We start from the raw sequence: 12,201 nt of genomic DNA, 5'->3' as shown, positions 1-12,201 counted from the left end.
TTGATTGATATGCTACAGCGCGTGGTGGCGAGACCCGAAAGCAATCCTAGCTACCCAGGCAGCAGATAAGTAATAAATAAAGCATACTTATGTGGGCGGAATTCTGCAAGAAAACTTGGCCACAGCTGTTGTTTTCTTGAATTAGCCAGTGTGCAGCCGACAGCGCCCGCTTTCAAAAGTGGAGGGGCTGTTGGCCTACTTATGTAAATGAATGTTATATATTTATTTTGTATGCATTGACGTTTTAAAACATCGCATGTGCAGTAAGGCGACCACTGTGGCAGCTTCATCAAGGCGCGATGCCGTTTACACGCCGCTGGAAACAGAGTGGATTTGAATCTCGCGCGCTCTTTGTTCATTCATCAAAGCCACGGCGTGACGTTGGGGATGTCACGGCCTCAGAGAGCTGACGTCATCCGCCCCGCTAGGCCACTTTGGGCCAGTCAGAGCGTGGGGATGACTCCTTCCGCCGTTGCGAGTTCTTTCAGGGTGCAAGCGAACTCTAAGAACAATCAAACTTTCAAACTGCGTCCATACGTTTGAATATTTAGCGTAATATACTTATTTACGAAGCTATATGTGCGAAAAAGATTCTTTATAGCACTTTTTCAGCGACATTTAAGCGCGCACTGAGACTGCAGTTGAGAACTACTTTTTGTAGCGCCGAATGTGTGCAAGGTGGCGCAGCGGCGTCGGCCGCAAGCGCTCCGCAACAGGCGCTCGCTCAGTAGACGGGAGTAGGGTTGCCTTTCGGGTAGGCGGCGCCATTACGAGGGTCGTCGTCGTGCTGCGTGTGTGTTGTGTGCGTGTGTGTGCATTACTGGAGACCAGTGTGACTGCTGCGTTGTCATAGCGTTCACGTAAGAAGTCCGGGCAAGTCGTCGACGAACCTCACAGCCTCGGCGCCCAGGATTACCGCCGCCGCCAAGATGTCGTCGTCGCCTTCTCAGCCCAACAACGGCGCGGCCACAAACGGCCGGGAAATGATAGAGCAGAAGGGCCCCAACCACATCGTTCGCATTCGAAGTGACAGTGACATAAACCTGGACGATCTTTTCAAGGCTGTCATGCAGCCCAGCGACAGGGTTCCGCTCAGTGTGCCCATGCGGCTGCGGAACCTGCCTGCCTCGTTTTTCCAACAGCCCGAGCGCTCCAAGTCGGCCTCGCACAGCCGTGAATCTAGCAGCGACGCCACTTTCTCGCCATCGGCCAGCGAGGCCTCAGCAGCAGCTGCCGCGGCCGCGGCGGCCGCCGCTGCCGCTGCCCCGCCATCGCTACCCGTGAACCACCCGCGGGCGCACTCGTCGCCCGCCTCGCTACAGCAGAGCTACAATGCGCCCAGCCCGCAGCATCTGCGCCAGCAGAGCTACGACCTCGCCGACGATCTGCCCCCCGGATGGGAGATGGCCAAGACGTCCACGGGCCAGCGCTACTTCCTCAAGTGAGTGCACGCCTACTATGCCTCGCACGGTTTTACTAATAATACTGTTGACTGCGATTTCCGCGCTGCTGATGCGTCTCTTTGTTGCATTTTCCGGATTCTGAGCCGCCGAGTTTTCACTTTGTCATCTTTTCAAGCCGTCCGACGCGAGAGCCCCGTTTATTTGTCACAATGCGCGGACCGGCGCATCAGGTGCATGAAGTTTCGATTAGCGCAACAGGTTGACGGATGGTCAGCTGACCGATCTCGGGCTGCGCGAGCTTCCCGCTAAGGTGCTGTCGCGTAGCAACCTCGGGATGTGGGCTGCGCGCCTCCTACGTGCCATCATGCGCTAGCTCTTAAGTCTCATTTTTGCGCACTGATTGCGGAGACCGGCGGCGCATCGCGTCTCGTTCCTGGCGTTTGGTACTCAGCCCGCTCGTTGGAAGATCGTCCACTGCGACAACACGCATAGAGCCAGAACGCGAAAGCGGGGCGGCAACGCTTTTCCTAGTTTTCATTTTTTTCTTTTTACCCACGGCAGCTCGGGAGTACGCGCGAGGGCGCCTGCCCCAATTTCCGCTGCAGCAGCTCTCGCTATCAGCTGTTTCTCCGTCGTCACGGCGAGCCAGCCGCTTAGAGCGAGCGGCAACAACGCGACGCCGGAGTGACTGCGCCGCGCGCGTAATTTCTCTACTCCCGCCGTAGCGCGCCACTTGCTTGGCTCACTCGGCTTTCCACCTTTTCCGCTTCTTTTTTCTGGATTAGCGGAGCGACCTTCGTACGACTAGATGGCAGCATGCAAAGCAGCCACATCGGTCGGGTGTCCCAAGCGGCAGCGCTGCCATTGGACCTCCTTGACTTTTGTTCGCGCGGCAGCAAAACCAGCTCCGCGCAACTGTCGATTGCTGCCAGGGCGTGGAGCGGTTCCGTGATCGGAATGATCCTGTCGCGGTGCGGCCTGCATCGTTTGTGCTTGGTGGCGAGCGGCCTGCGGAGACAAAGGGTGGCTCAAAGCACGCGCTGACAGCTCTGGACACCCGGCTTAGCGAGTGCATTGACACGTTTCTTTGTGTGTCTGCAATAAGCACGTACGGCCTGCACGGAAAGGCCGATTTCAAAAAGCGTGCGAACGTCTCGCGCTTTCGAGGTCTTCACCAGGACAAGCGTTTCAAAGTAGTGGAATTGTTCGTACTTTGGATCATTTATTTGCCGCTCATACCCAAGGTCTCGCCGACCGTCCAGCATGTCGAAGTTTGTTGCCCATGTTTTCGCCCTTTGTAGTCTGTCGTCCGCAAAAGCAGCGGGTCGGTGTCTGCGCATCTTTAGTGTCACACGTTGTACGAGTGAAGGGCTAAGCGCTAGTACTTTTGCGGCTTTCCGTCGCTCGTGCAGCTATGTTAATTTTAACATCCTCGATTGTCCGACACTGCTGCTAAATCGATTTGCACGACACAGAGAGCTGAGTACGCCTCGCACAACTCTCAGGCCAATGTAATGTTCCTTTTACTGAGCTCTTAAAATGAACACATTTCGCCGGCCTATCTGCGCCCGTTGCTGTAAAATACGTTCTTGCTGAGGTATAATAGCCTGGTTGCCATTCAGTGAACCCATGTTACATACTCGGAGATCGGAATGTTGTAGCCTGTCCGGTGACGTCGTCTTTGTAGCATATTGCATCTCAACAATGCGTGGTGGCGGGCTGTCCGCTTGGATGTTATTTTATAACCTAGACTTCATGCCATTGGACTATGATTGGCAATCTTAGCCGGGGTCATGATTCAACCTGAGGGAGTTGCGGGTAAGCTTTCTTCACCCATGCATATTTTCAAAGTGCACTACGCCGACACAACCACTAGGCTGACACAACTGCGACTTTATTTCAAGCGAACAAACTTGGTTGACGAGTATCACATGAGGATACGTGCAGCCTTTCAAATTTTTCGTACAGATCAGCGCTCTTGCGAGACCGTTATCAGCGTGCGGCTCTGTGGGCCGAGAAAATCGCCTTGGCGCGAAGTTTTTGTAATCAAAAACTTCATGACCAAAATCCAGAGCTTTTGTGAGATTCTCATGCTTCTGGGCAGAACATGCCTCGTGCAATACTGATCATGGCTCAACAGCAGCACTGAACCACCCGCATTGCGGATACATCTGAGGCTTGCAGTACAGTGCCGGTATTTTGTAGGGATGCCTTTAAAGTAATAATGCCTTTTCGCGCTTTGTCAGTGGTCTGAGCGACGGTCCGCTCGCGTTATCAACGTTGATATCGTGAGCGGACCGTCGCTCTGACCACTGACAAAGCGCGATAAGCGCGAAAAGGCATTATTACTTTAAAGGCATCGCTACAAAATACCGGCCCAGGCGTTCTCTCTAAGGCTAGAAAGGCATGCGACGTACCTTATTTTGTGCTTCGTGGTTGCTACAGCGAAGAAAATATGAAGTACTTGCTTCGTGCAGTAGCGCTGACATAAGGATTGTGTTGGGCAATAAAAATTAGTAAAATAACAATCGTGGTGCGTGCGCACGAGAATTGCCTGTTTTATAGGTAATAACGAGAGTTTCGTAATAACGATAAGTATAGTGCCATGCCCCGCCGGCATCGCTGGAACCCTAGGCACAAGTTCGCGAATAAGTTCGCGCTGGTACTCCGTGGACCCAAAGGCGTTCAAACTAGCAAGCTCAACTTGAAGAAGACATTAGCAAGTTTTAGTTTTTTACTTGCCTCGCTAACCACAGCCGAGGAGCGTGCTATCACAAGGGGCAGAGACGACCGCCGTGCCAACCGATCCTTCATCAATTTCACGAATGAAAGTTTCAACGGTGGGCTCTCCATGATCGATGCGCCCCTAGTTACGAGCTGTCACAGGCCACACTATCTTCTCGATCCTGTCCGACGCCCCTTTTGTGTCGCTGCCCCCTTTCTCCGCTGACATCTAGGCCGTGTCAAGTGCTTGTCACTTTGACAGTACAGCATTTTGGCACCGGCAGGCGATACACTAGTCGCGTTACACGAGCTCTTCCCGACGCGATGGGTCCCACGCTTGGGCACTGCTGGGCGCCCTTCCGCAGTCGTAACCAAGCATTCTTCTGTCGGGACTCCTCGAAACTGATAGTGCGCAGCTGCTATAGGAGCGCGGTATAAGTAGTGCTCGCATTAGCGGGCCGAGGTCGGCGTTTCGCGAACCCTTTTTTTCTTGATCGTACGCCAGCGTAAAAAGGGCTTCGAAATTTGAGCCGCGCCAAATTGCAAGTCGCGTTCTTCGCGGACGGTTATATCACTCTAGTTATAGTTGTTACTGGAGTGGTGGGGCAGCTGCTCGGCGCGTCGGGAATGGGTGTGTATGGCGTGGTGCAGTGCGAAAAGGCGGCCTTCAGCTGACCGACGTCGTGCTGCAGGGGATTGTTACAGGAAATCCTCCCCCCCCCCCCCAAAAAAATAATAAAAATTAAAAAAAAAAAAAAAACCGCGAGCGCCGCCGCCGCTGGTTCGCGCGGGTCACGTCGGCGCCCGACCGAAGACGGCGACGACTGAGCACTGGCGCGGGAACGGCCCCTCGCCTGAGTGACTGAACTGGGTTTTGATGTCGCCGTAAGCAAGGCGTACGGCTGCCGCTACACGGCCGCCGCCTCGGGGCTGCTTCTCCTCCGGACGCGTCTGCTCCTGGGCGTGTTGCGCGAAGCCTCGGCGCAGTGCCCGTTGCAGCGAGAGGCCCTGTGCCGGTGCGACTTAGTCGTCTTCGTGGGTTTTTGCAGCGGGGGCTGCTGCTGCTTGCACACTTGTCTGCTGCTTCGTGGAAGGAGCAACGGCGGCTCTCTTGCGGGGATATCAATCACGATGCACACCGCCGAGTGCGCGAGATGACAAGTTCATTGCAAGCCTCCTCCCAGCGCCGGTCAGCTGGCGGTAGCGGTCGGTGTGGCCTGCGGCGTTAGTTCGATTGCTCGCTCGCTGCGACAACGGCTAGGCGTAGCCAGGGGACGACGGAGGGGACGGGCCGCGGCGTATCTTCTCCTCCAAGCTGCCCTTTTCCCAGTTTGGCGCCCTGCGCACTCTGTAGTCGGCTACAGTGAGCCGTTGTCGTACGCTAGTTTTGGGGTGCGGCGTTTCCCCGCGTTCGCGCCGAACGCGCGCGGTGTTCGTGACTGCAGCCGGCGGCTCGGCAGGTGTCGACTCGCTCGTCGAGCAGCGTCGGAAGTCGCTGCCTCTTCTCGCCTCGCAACGTTTCAGTATAAGTTCCTGTTGTAGATCTGTGCTTACTTGTGTTTGCGCAATTGCATCACGCGCGACACATGCACGCTACATCTACAATACACTGACTAGGAACTGCGGCGTAGTACCGTCAACCCGATTGTAGCTGCGTCCGATCTCCTGAGTTTTCAGAATGAGAGTACAGACATCGTTGACGTTGTTTATGCAGATGCAGCATAGATAATTTGTCGTTCTTGTATCGTCGCAAATTGTGGTCATCTGGAGAGAGGCACGCTAATGAGAACTGGAAATATTAGCGCGGGAGACTTCCGTCAACTTGCGCGTACGACATCAACTGCGCGGACAGGTTGACGTTGCGAAACTGTGTTTGCGTGCTGATTCGGGATTCATTAGCCCAGTGGCAAAGTTGGAAGCGATGAGAAAGCCGCCCGAGTTCCATAAAAATGTCGCTATGAACTCGGTGCGTAAACTTAGCTTGATCAAATTTGTCCTGTATTATTGTTGAAGCATAGAAGAGAAATGTTAAAGGTGCCCTGAACCACTTGATATTGAAGTCGAGAAATGCATTTGAAAGACTAGTTCAGCAATACTTTGCCGCAAAAAGTACTTCGAAGCGTTCAGCAGAAGCAGCGTTATTGGCAATCAAACATCGCGTTAGTGGTGTTTCCGTTCCTTCTTCAATGACTGGCACGGCGAAGGTTAGACAACGCTCCGCCTACTGAACGTCACCGTGACGCGCAGTTCAAAAAAGTTGTCGCAGTTTCACCTGAAAGGTGAAGCATCAATAGCGATAGCAAATTTGTAGAGAGATATACGGAGTAATGATACTAGCTTTATCAGCTGTATAAACTTGGACATGCAGCAGCACCGGCAACGCGCCGAACTGTTGTCGACGCCGTCGGCATTTTGCCCGCGTTCGCTCAAAATGCGTGCGGCGTTGGTGACTGTTGCCGGAGCCTCTGATATAAATAGGCACTTGGTGCCGCAGCTAAACGTCGCCTCCCTTCCCTCCCCCTTCCCCCCCTCCCCCACGGCCTCTCGCGCATCGGAAGAAGGCGCGTTTGCTCTACATATATGGTGATTGTAAAGGAGGAAAGAGACGCCTACTTCTGCAGCCCTTAAGGAAGCACGGCGCAGAACGCGCGTTTGTTCTCCGCCGTGCGTTCACTCCCCGTGAAAGAGCGCGTCCCTCGCGCCCTTTCACTCGCACATACAGCGTTCGGCGGCGCGCGGCCACGATTTCATCTCCATTGACGTCATACGGAACCTCACGGCGACGGCGACGGCGACGGCGACGCCGACGGCAGAAATCTGCTTTTGAGTGTCCATATAATTGCTATCGCAATAATATGATTTTGTATGTTCACATGGACGCCACTATTTTCGATTATGGCGCCTACGACGCGCCAAACGCGGTTGCCCTCGGCGAACCGCAGTGCTGCGCACGACTGCAAAACTTGGTTGAGATGTTCACAGCAGCGTATGCTATCCGCTATGTTTTTTTTTTTCTCACCTAGCCCGAGGGTGGTGGTTCAGGCCTTTAAGGCTGGCAGAGAAAGCTGGCTTTCTTTCTTTTCTCAGGTGCTCTACGCCTTGCACGTATGTCTTAAACTTAAGAATAAACTTGAAATTATTAGGAGTTCTGGGTTTGGCTAGGGGGGAATGCCGTAATTAAAATACTAGGTAACAAAGACCTCGCGGATAGATGTTCCCTGTTTCGAAGAGCTCGGAGCGTATTGAACTTAGCCTTCATAAAGGGACACTGAACCAAATCAGATACTCTTTGAAAACTCGATTGTCGTTAATTTCACCATAATAGCGTGATTATCAGCAAAGAAACTGAAGGTCAAAGTTCCATTTCTTGAATTTCGCGGCGAAGCCCCAACGCCGGTACGTCAGTGTGACGTCACGGATTTCAAAGTATTTTTTTTTTTTTTTTAGAGCACATTTGCTAGGCTATACAAAAGTACTGGAAACTTGCCATGCTCGGTCCTTGGCTCTTTTAAAACACAATTTAGTCCATTTTTTTTACCGATAATGATTTAACTAAGTCCTAGCGGACGCAGTCTATGTCCATGACGTCACAACGAGCTGATGCGGGAAATTCAAAGCAACGTCGCCACCCGCCTTTCCTATTCGCGCCTTTTCGGGCTTACCAAGTATCTTCTCGTTGTAAGAGCGGTGTTTTTGGTGTTGTAGAAGGGTAATTTACTGACACAGTTTGAAATCACTTTTCTCTTTTAGTGTTCCTTTAAGGTCCCTCATGTTTCTTCCGACAGGCACCTAACGTTTCTGACGAAAGAGGTCGCACACACGCATTTATTTTATGAAACCGAGTATATACTGCAGCTGGAATCCATACACCGCATGTAGCTCTTTGTTCGCTAACAGTTCCCCGATAGTGGTGTCGTATCTTCGTGCCCTCCGACACATCACTGCACAGTTATCACGTCATAGCTGGGCTTGGCATGATAAGACGATATCTGTGACCGGAGATGTCCAAAATAACTGATTTCGAGTTTTGTGGACTTTATCGTGAGCCTTATTCTCGCACGACCATGTTTCGGGAAGCTTCAGATATAGCGTGATAACTGTCGCGGTGGTTCACGTTCAGCGGTGGACCACGAGGGTCGCAGTTTGGACTCCCGGCTGTGGCGGCCGCATTCCGATGGGGGTTGGGGTTGGGTGAACGTTCAGGAACGCCTGGGGGTCGAAATCAATTCCCTGGAGCCTCCGCTGAAGCATCGCATAGCTCGTGTGTTGCTTTGGAACGACCATCACTTCAATCGCTTTGGCGTAACTTGAACACCACCAACGCGACGATACACTGAAGCGGTGAGGTTTAGGACTGAGTGAGCTCGACCTATGCGGCTCTAACACCGTTTGTCGCGGAAAAATAACGACGAGAGTGACTGACACTGATTTCGTCGCAATACATTTCGACTAGCTTGGGCAGTTAGCGCGCACTGTACATATCACCGAAAGCATGGGTGAAAACGATCGATCGAGAATACGTACGCACACCAAAGGTGTGTATACCGTCAGGGAAAACCTCGATTTTTCGGGGTAGTTGGTGGTGCTGAAAAATTCGGGGAAACGGAATTTTCATCCTGGATGCTATGAATCTGTGAAATTGGCACTCACAGTGGCGAAGCTTTCAACTTAACCTACGCAGTCCGCAAATAATCGCGTTTTTGCTAGTTTTGCGACTAGGATCCTGACCCGGTGGTTGAAGTATCATAAAAACACGTGATTCAGTCAAATCTCGTGGTGTGTTTCAACAGACTTGCAGCTTACAGGTAGTAGTTGTTGGCAGTTAGCGCTGGTAATAACTTGACAATCTGTTAATCACCATTCCTTTCGCGCAGGAGCAGCCAGTGTCAGACTGTAGGGAATTTTCATAAATACAGTCAGGGAAAATTTGGAAAAATCTGGGAATTTGAAAATGGGGGCCAATGTGGTGGGACACGTTGACGCTTGAAATTAGTAACGCTGCCTTTCCTATCGTTCGCATCTGTTTTGCGAACGTTGGTTCCATTTAGCCTGTGTCGTGTTCGGGCAAGCCAGCGCTTGTGACTCAGGTGACGGCCGTACTTGTCACAGCAGGTAAAGCAAGCGCGACTGTATGGCTAGCAAGCGAGATAGGAAACGAACGGGACCCCCGTAGTTTCAGCGAGATAGAGCGACATTGCTGCCCCCCCCGCCCCCTATTGGCCGAGCGAAGCGTCTTTCGGCGTGGAGTGCGTGTTGATCGCTGGCAGGTGTTTGCGGAACCTTGGCGCGCAGCTGCAGTGCCGCAGAGCGCCCTTGAACACTTGCCCGCAAACGCATTGACGATACGGCAGTGACAGAAATACACGACGTGTAATGGGGCGTAATCTGTCGCGGAGTAACAACAGCGACTGTGACTTCACGAGACTGGCACGCTAACAGCCGCGCTGCACGTAGGAAAAATGTTTTGTACACGAGAGTTTCTTGGCTGAAAAACAGCCTCGCAGGTCAGCCGACTTACGATATCTTTGTAAATGATCTTTCCTGATATAAAATAATGCATCAGTGATCGGCTCTCAGTATCCTGTAGGTATCCTTCTCCTGTCCTCACGCCGCTATGTCTGAAGGCGAAGCGTCGCTCAATAACATATGCCCGTCCGCGTGATATCGCTTGCGAGATAACTCTGAGTGAAACGCGAAGTGTCTTTTTTGCGCACCATTCACGGCGGCGTTGTCACTATAACGGTGGACCGATCATGTAAACCTTAACTCGTCATCACTGAACGTATTTGTGGAAGGATTTCGTGGCCGCCAACTCGCATCGTCGCCCATTTTCGCGTTTCCGCGGGGTCTGCATGACAGTGAGCAGGGAATGTCAGGACGCCTCCTCTCAGGATGAAAAGCAATACCGGGACGAGGCTGTGTATTGTGCGTCGGCACCGCAGTGAAGTTATTTGGGATGTTGTGGGTGTGTCCTAAATGGACCTTTAGCTTTGGGGAGGTCGTTGTACATCGTCCAGTGTCTGCTAAGTCTTCAACGTCTCACTCTTTTCTCAATATAACTGGTCTCCCTCCCTTTTCCCTCCTTGCCATCATCTCCCTACCCCGAGGTGTATTGGACACTGAAACAGGCAGACTCGCCACATGCCTGTTGTTCCTAATATCGTTATTTCGGTTCACTTCTTACGTTTCAACCGTTCCCGATTTTGGTTTGGTTAATTCTTTTTCAAGTATGAAGTGAAAAGGCGCAGCGATGAGCAGGATTTATAATCATTACGCGGTTACAGAACCTGCGCATGCGCATTTCCTCTGCATGATTAAGACTGGAGGTGAGAGGACCGTAGCCGGGCGCTCTGATCGCTCAGATATGAAGCTCCAATAGATGGTCCTCGTCAGGTGCGCGGCGCGCCCATAACGCAGCCGCGCGATCGTCGACGGGGAGTGAGTGTATGTGACGAGACGTACTCTTTCGACGCGGGCCCCCACGTGCCAGTTATGTAGATGAGTCTCCCTCTCCCGCCGCTCGCTTGGTGATTCAATTGCTGCACCGCGTTGCGCGGGACTTTGAACCTGCGGCCCCCGTCGAGGTCCTCGAACCTATAGCCATTGTTTTGATCGGGCTGCCCGACTCGTTGCGCGTGTGCTACCTCACGTTTTGCCGTCGAAGTGGTTGCACGTTGTATGGTGACGCAGCAAGTTTTGATCCAACGCGAAGTCGCCCCTGCGCCGACTGAGTTAGTAGTGACCGCGTGCCCTTCCAAGTCGGATGGAGAGTGAATTTCTGCACACTTTAGCTGCCATGGACCCCGAGAATAAACGGGTTTGTTCTCGCGCTTACGCGTGTCTTGTCGCGTCATGGTATTTTGACTTGTGGTTGAAGTGTCCCAAGAGCGGCGCTTGATGGCCTCTGGCCTAAACGGCTTTCTCTCAACCCGTGGTTAACCCTGCGTTGCAGCCCCCCGTTCGTTTCCTAGAAGGTGTTGCCCTTTGCACAGAATAAACAGCACGGAGAACATAAGCATTGATGTTACTTTGGCTGAGCCCGTTTTTTACACGGAACGATTTCATACTGAATGTTTCGTAGCTGCGGCAGCCGCACGCTGAGAACATGGCGTTCCCGTATGACATTGCACACCGATTGTGGCGGTTGCGATTTTCGCATTTGCGTGCACCGTAGTGAAATAATCTACCATTGTCTGTAGGCGAAGGCAAAGTTTAAAAAATAATTAACTGATTTCGTGTTTTTTTTTTTCACGTTTGTACCTTTTCCTCTATCGAAACAATATATATATATATATATATATATATATATATATATATATATATATATATATATATATATTGACCTCAAGACGAGCTGTCCCCTGGAGTCGTGGTCTCGGGAGTATAGAAATCGTCTCCGTGCTCCCGAGACCACGATTCCAAGGCGTCTCATCATCTGCTGGTCTTCGTCTGCAAACAGAACTCTTTCTGTCTTATTTTGCGTCAGCTGTCTCAAGCACCGGCTGGCTCCGAGTTTCACCATTCGATCGTTTTTCGCTTGTGGAATCCGCGGAGTTGAGCATGACGACAGCATCGCTTCTGCTGCTGCTGCATCTTCCGCTCGTGGCGTCAAGGGAGCGATGATGCCCTCGCACCCACCGTCTGAGCGCGCTGTTCTGCGGCTGATGGATGCACCCTTTGTCTCGGGCTCTTTAGCAGCGCCGTTTCCACGCATGCGACCCCCGTTCTGTCGCGTCCCCCGCATCAACAGCACGAGTTATGAGGGATGCGTTTCTGCCCGCGCGCTCCCGTCGGGAAAAAAAAAAAAAAAAAAAAAAAAGCAATCGGCAAAACCTGCTCGCCTCTGCGTCTACCTTCCGTGCGCATATGCACCTGGGCGTCAACACTCGCGGGGGCCGCGGCGATGGCGAAAAAGCTCGCGCGCCGTCACGCTGTTTTTTCTTCGCGCCTCAATCCACTTTCTCTCGCGCGTTTTCTGCTGTGCGCGAGTTCTTGAGGGACGCCGCCGCCGCCCGCGAAAAAAACAGATTCGATTTCTCTCGCGCAGCGGAGCGATAGTTGAAAACGTTCTGGC

General features: G+C 52.4%; 1 protein-coding gene across 6 annotated transcripts in view; it reads left to right on the top strand.

The window, feature by feature from the left end:
* Positions 1-721: 721 nt before the first annotated feature.
* LOC119442101 (transcriptional coactivator YAP1) overlaps positions 722-12,201 on the top strand; it is a 189,800-nt gene continuing 178,320 nt past the window's right edge. For 5 of the 6 annotated variants that reach the window (XM_037706837.2, XM_037706839.2, XM_049661897.1 and 2 more), the window contains exon 1: positions 723-1,441. In XM_037706837.2, the coding sequence (XP_037562765.1) occupies positions 930-1,441 (512 nt within the window). In that variant the 5' untranslated portion in view covers positions 723-929. Of the gene's footprint in view, positions 1,442-12,201 lie in introns of all 6 variants that reach the window. The other variant, XM_049661896.1, reaches the window with a different exon arrangement.

This window comes from Dermacentor silvarum, chromosome 2 (assembly GCF_013339745.2).
Source record: "Dermacentor silvarum isolate Dsil-2018 chromosome 2, BIME_Dsil_1.4, whole genome shotgun sequence".
Lineage (NCBI taxonomy): Eukaryota > Metazoa > Arthropoda > Arachnida > Ixodida > Ixodidae > Dermacentor > Dermacentor silvarum.
This window is presented reverse-complemented; position numbering and strand designations above follow the sequence as displayed.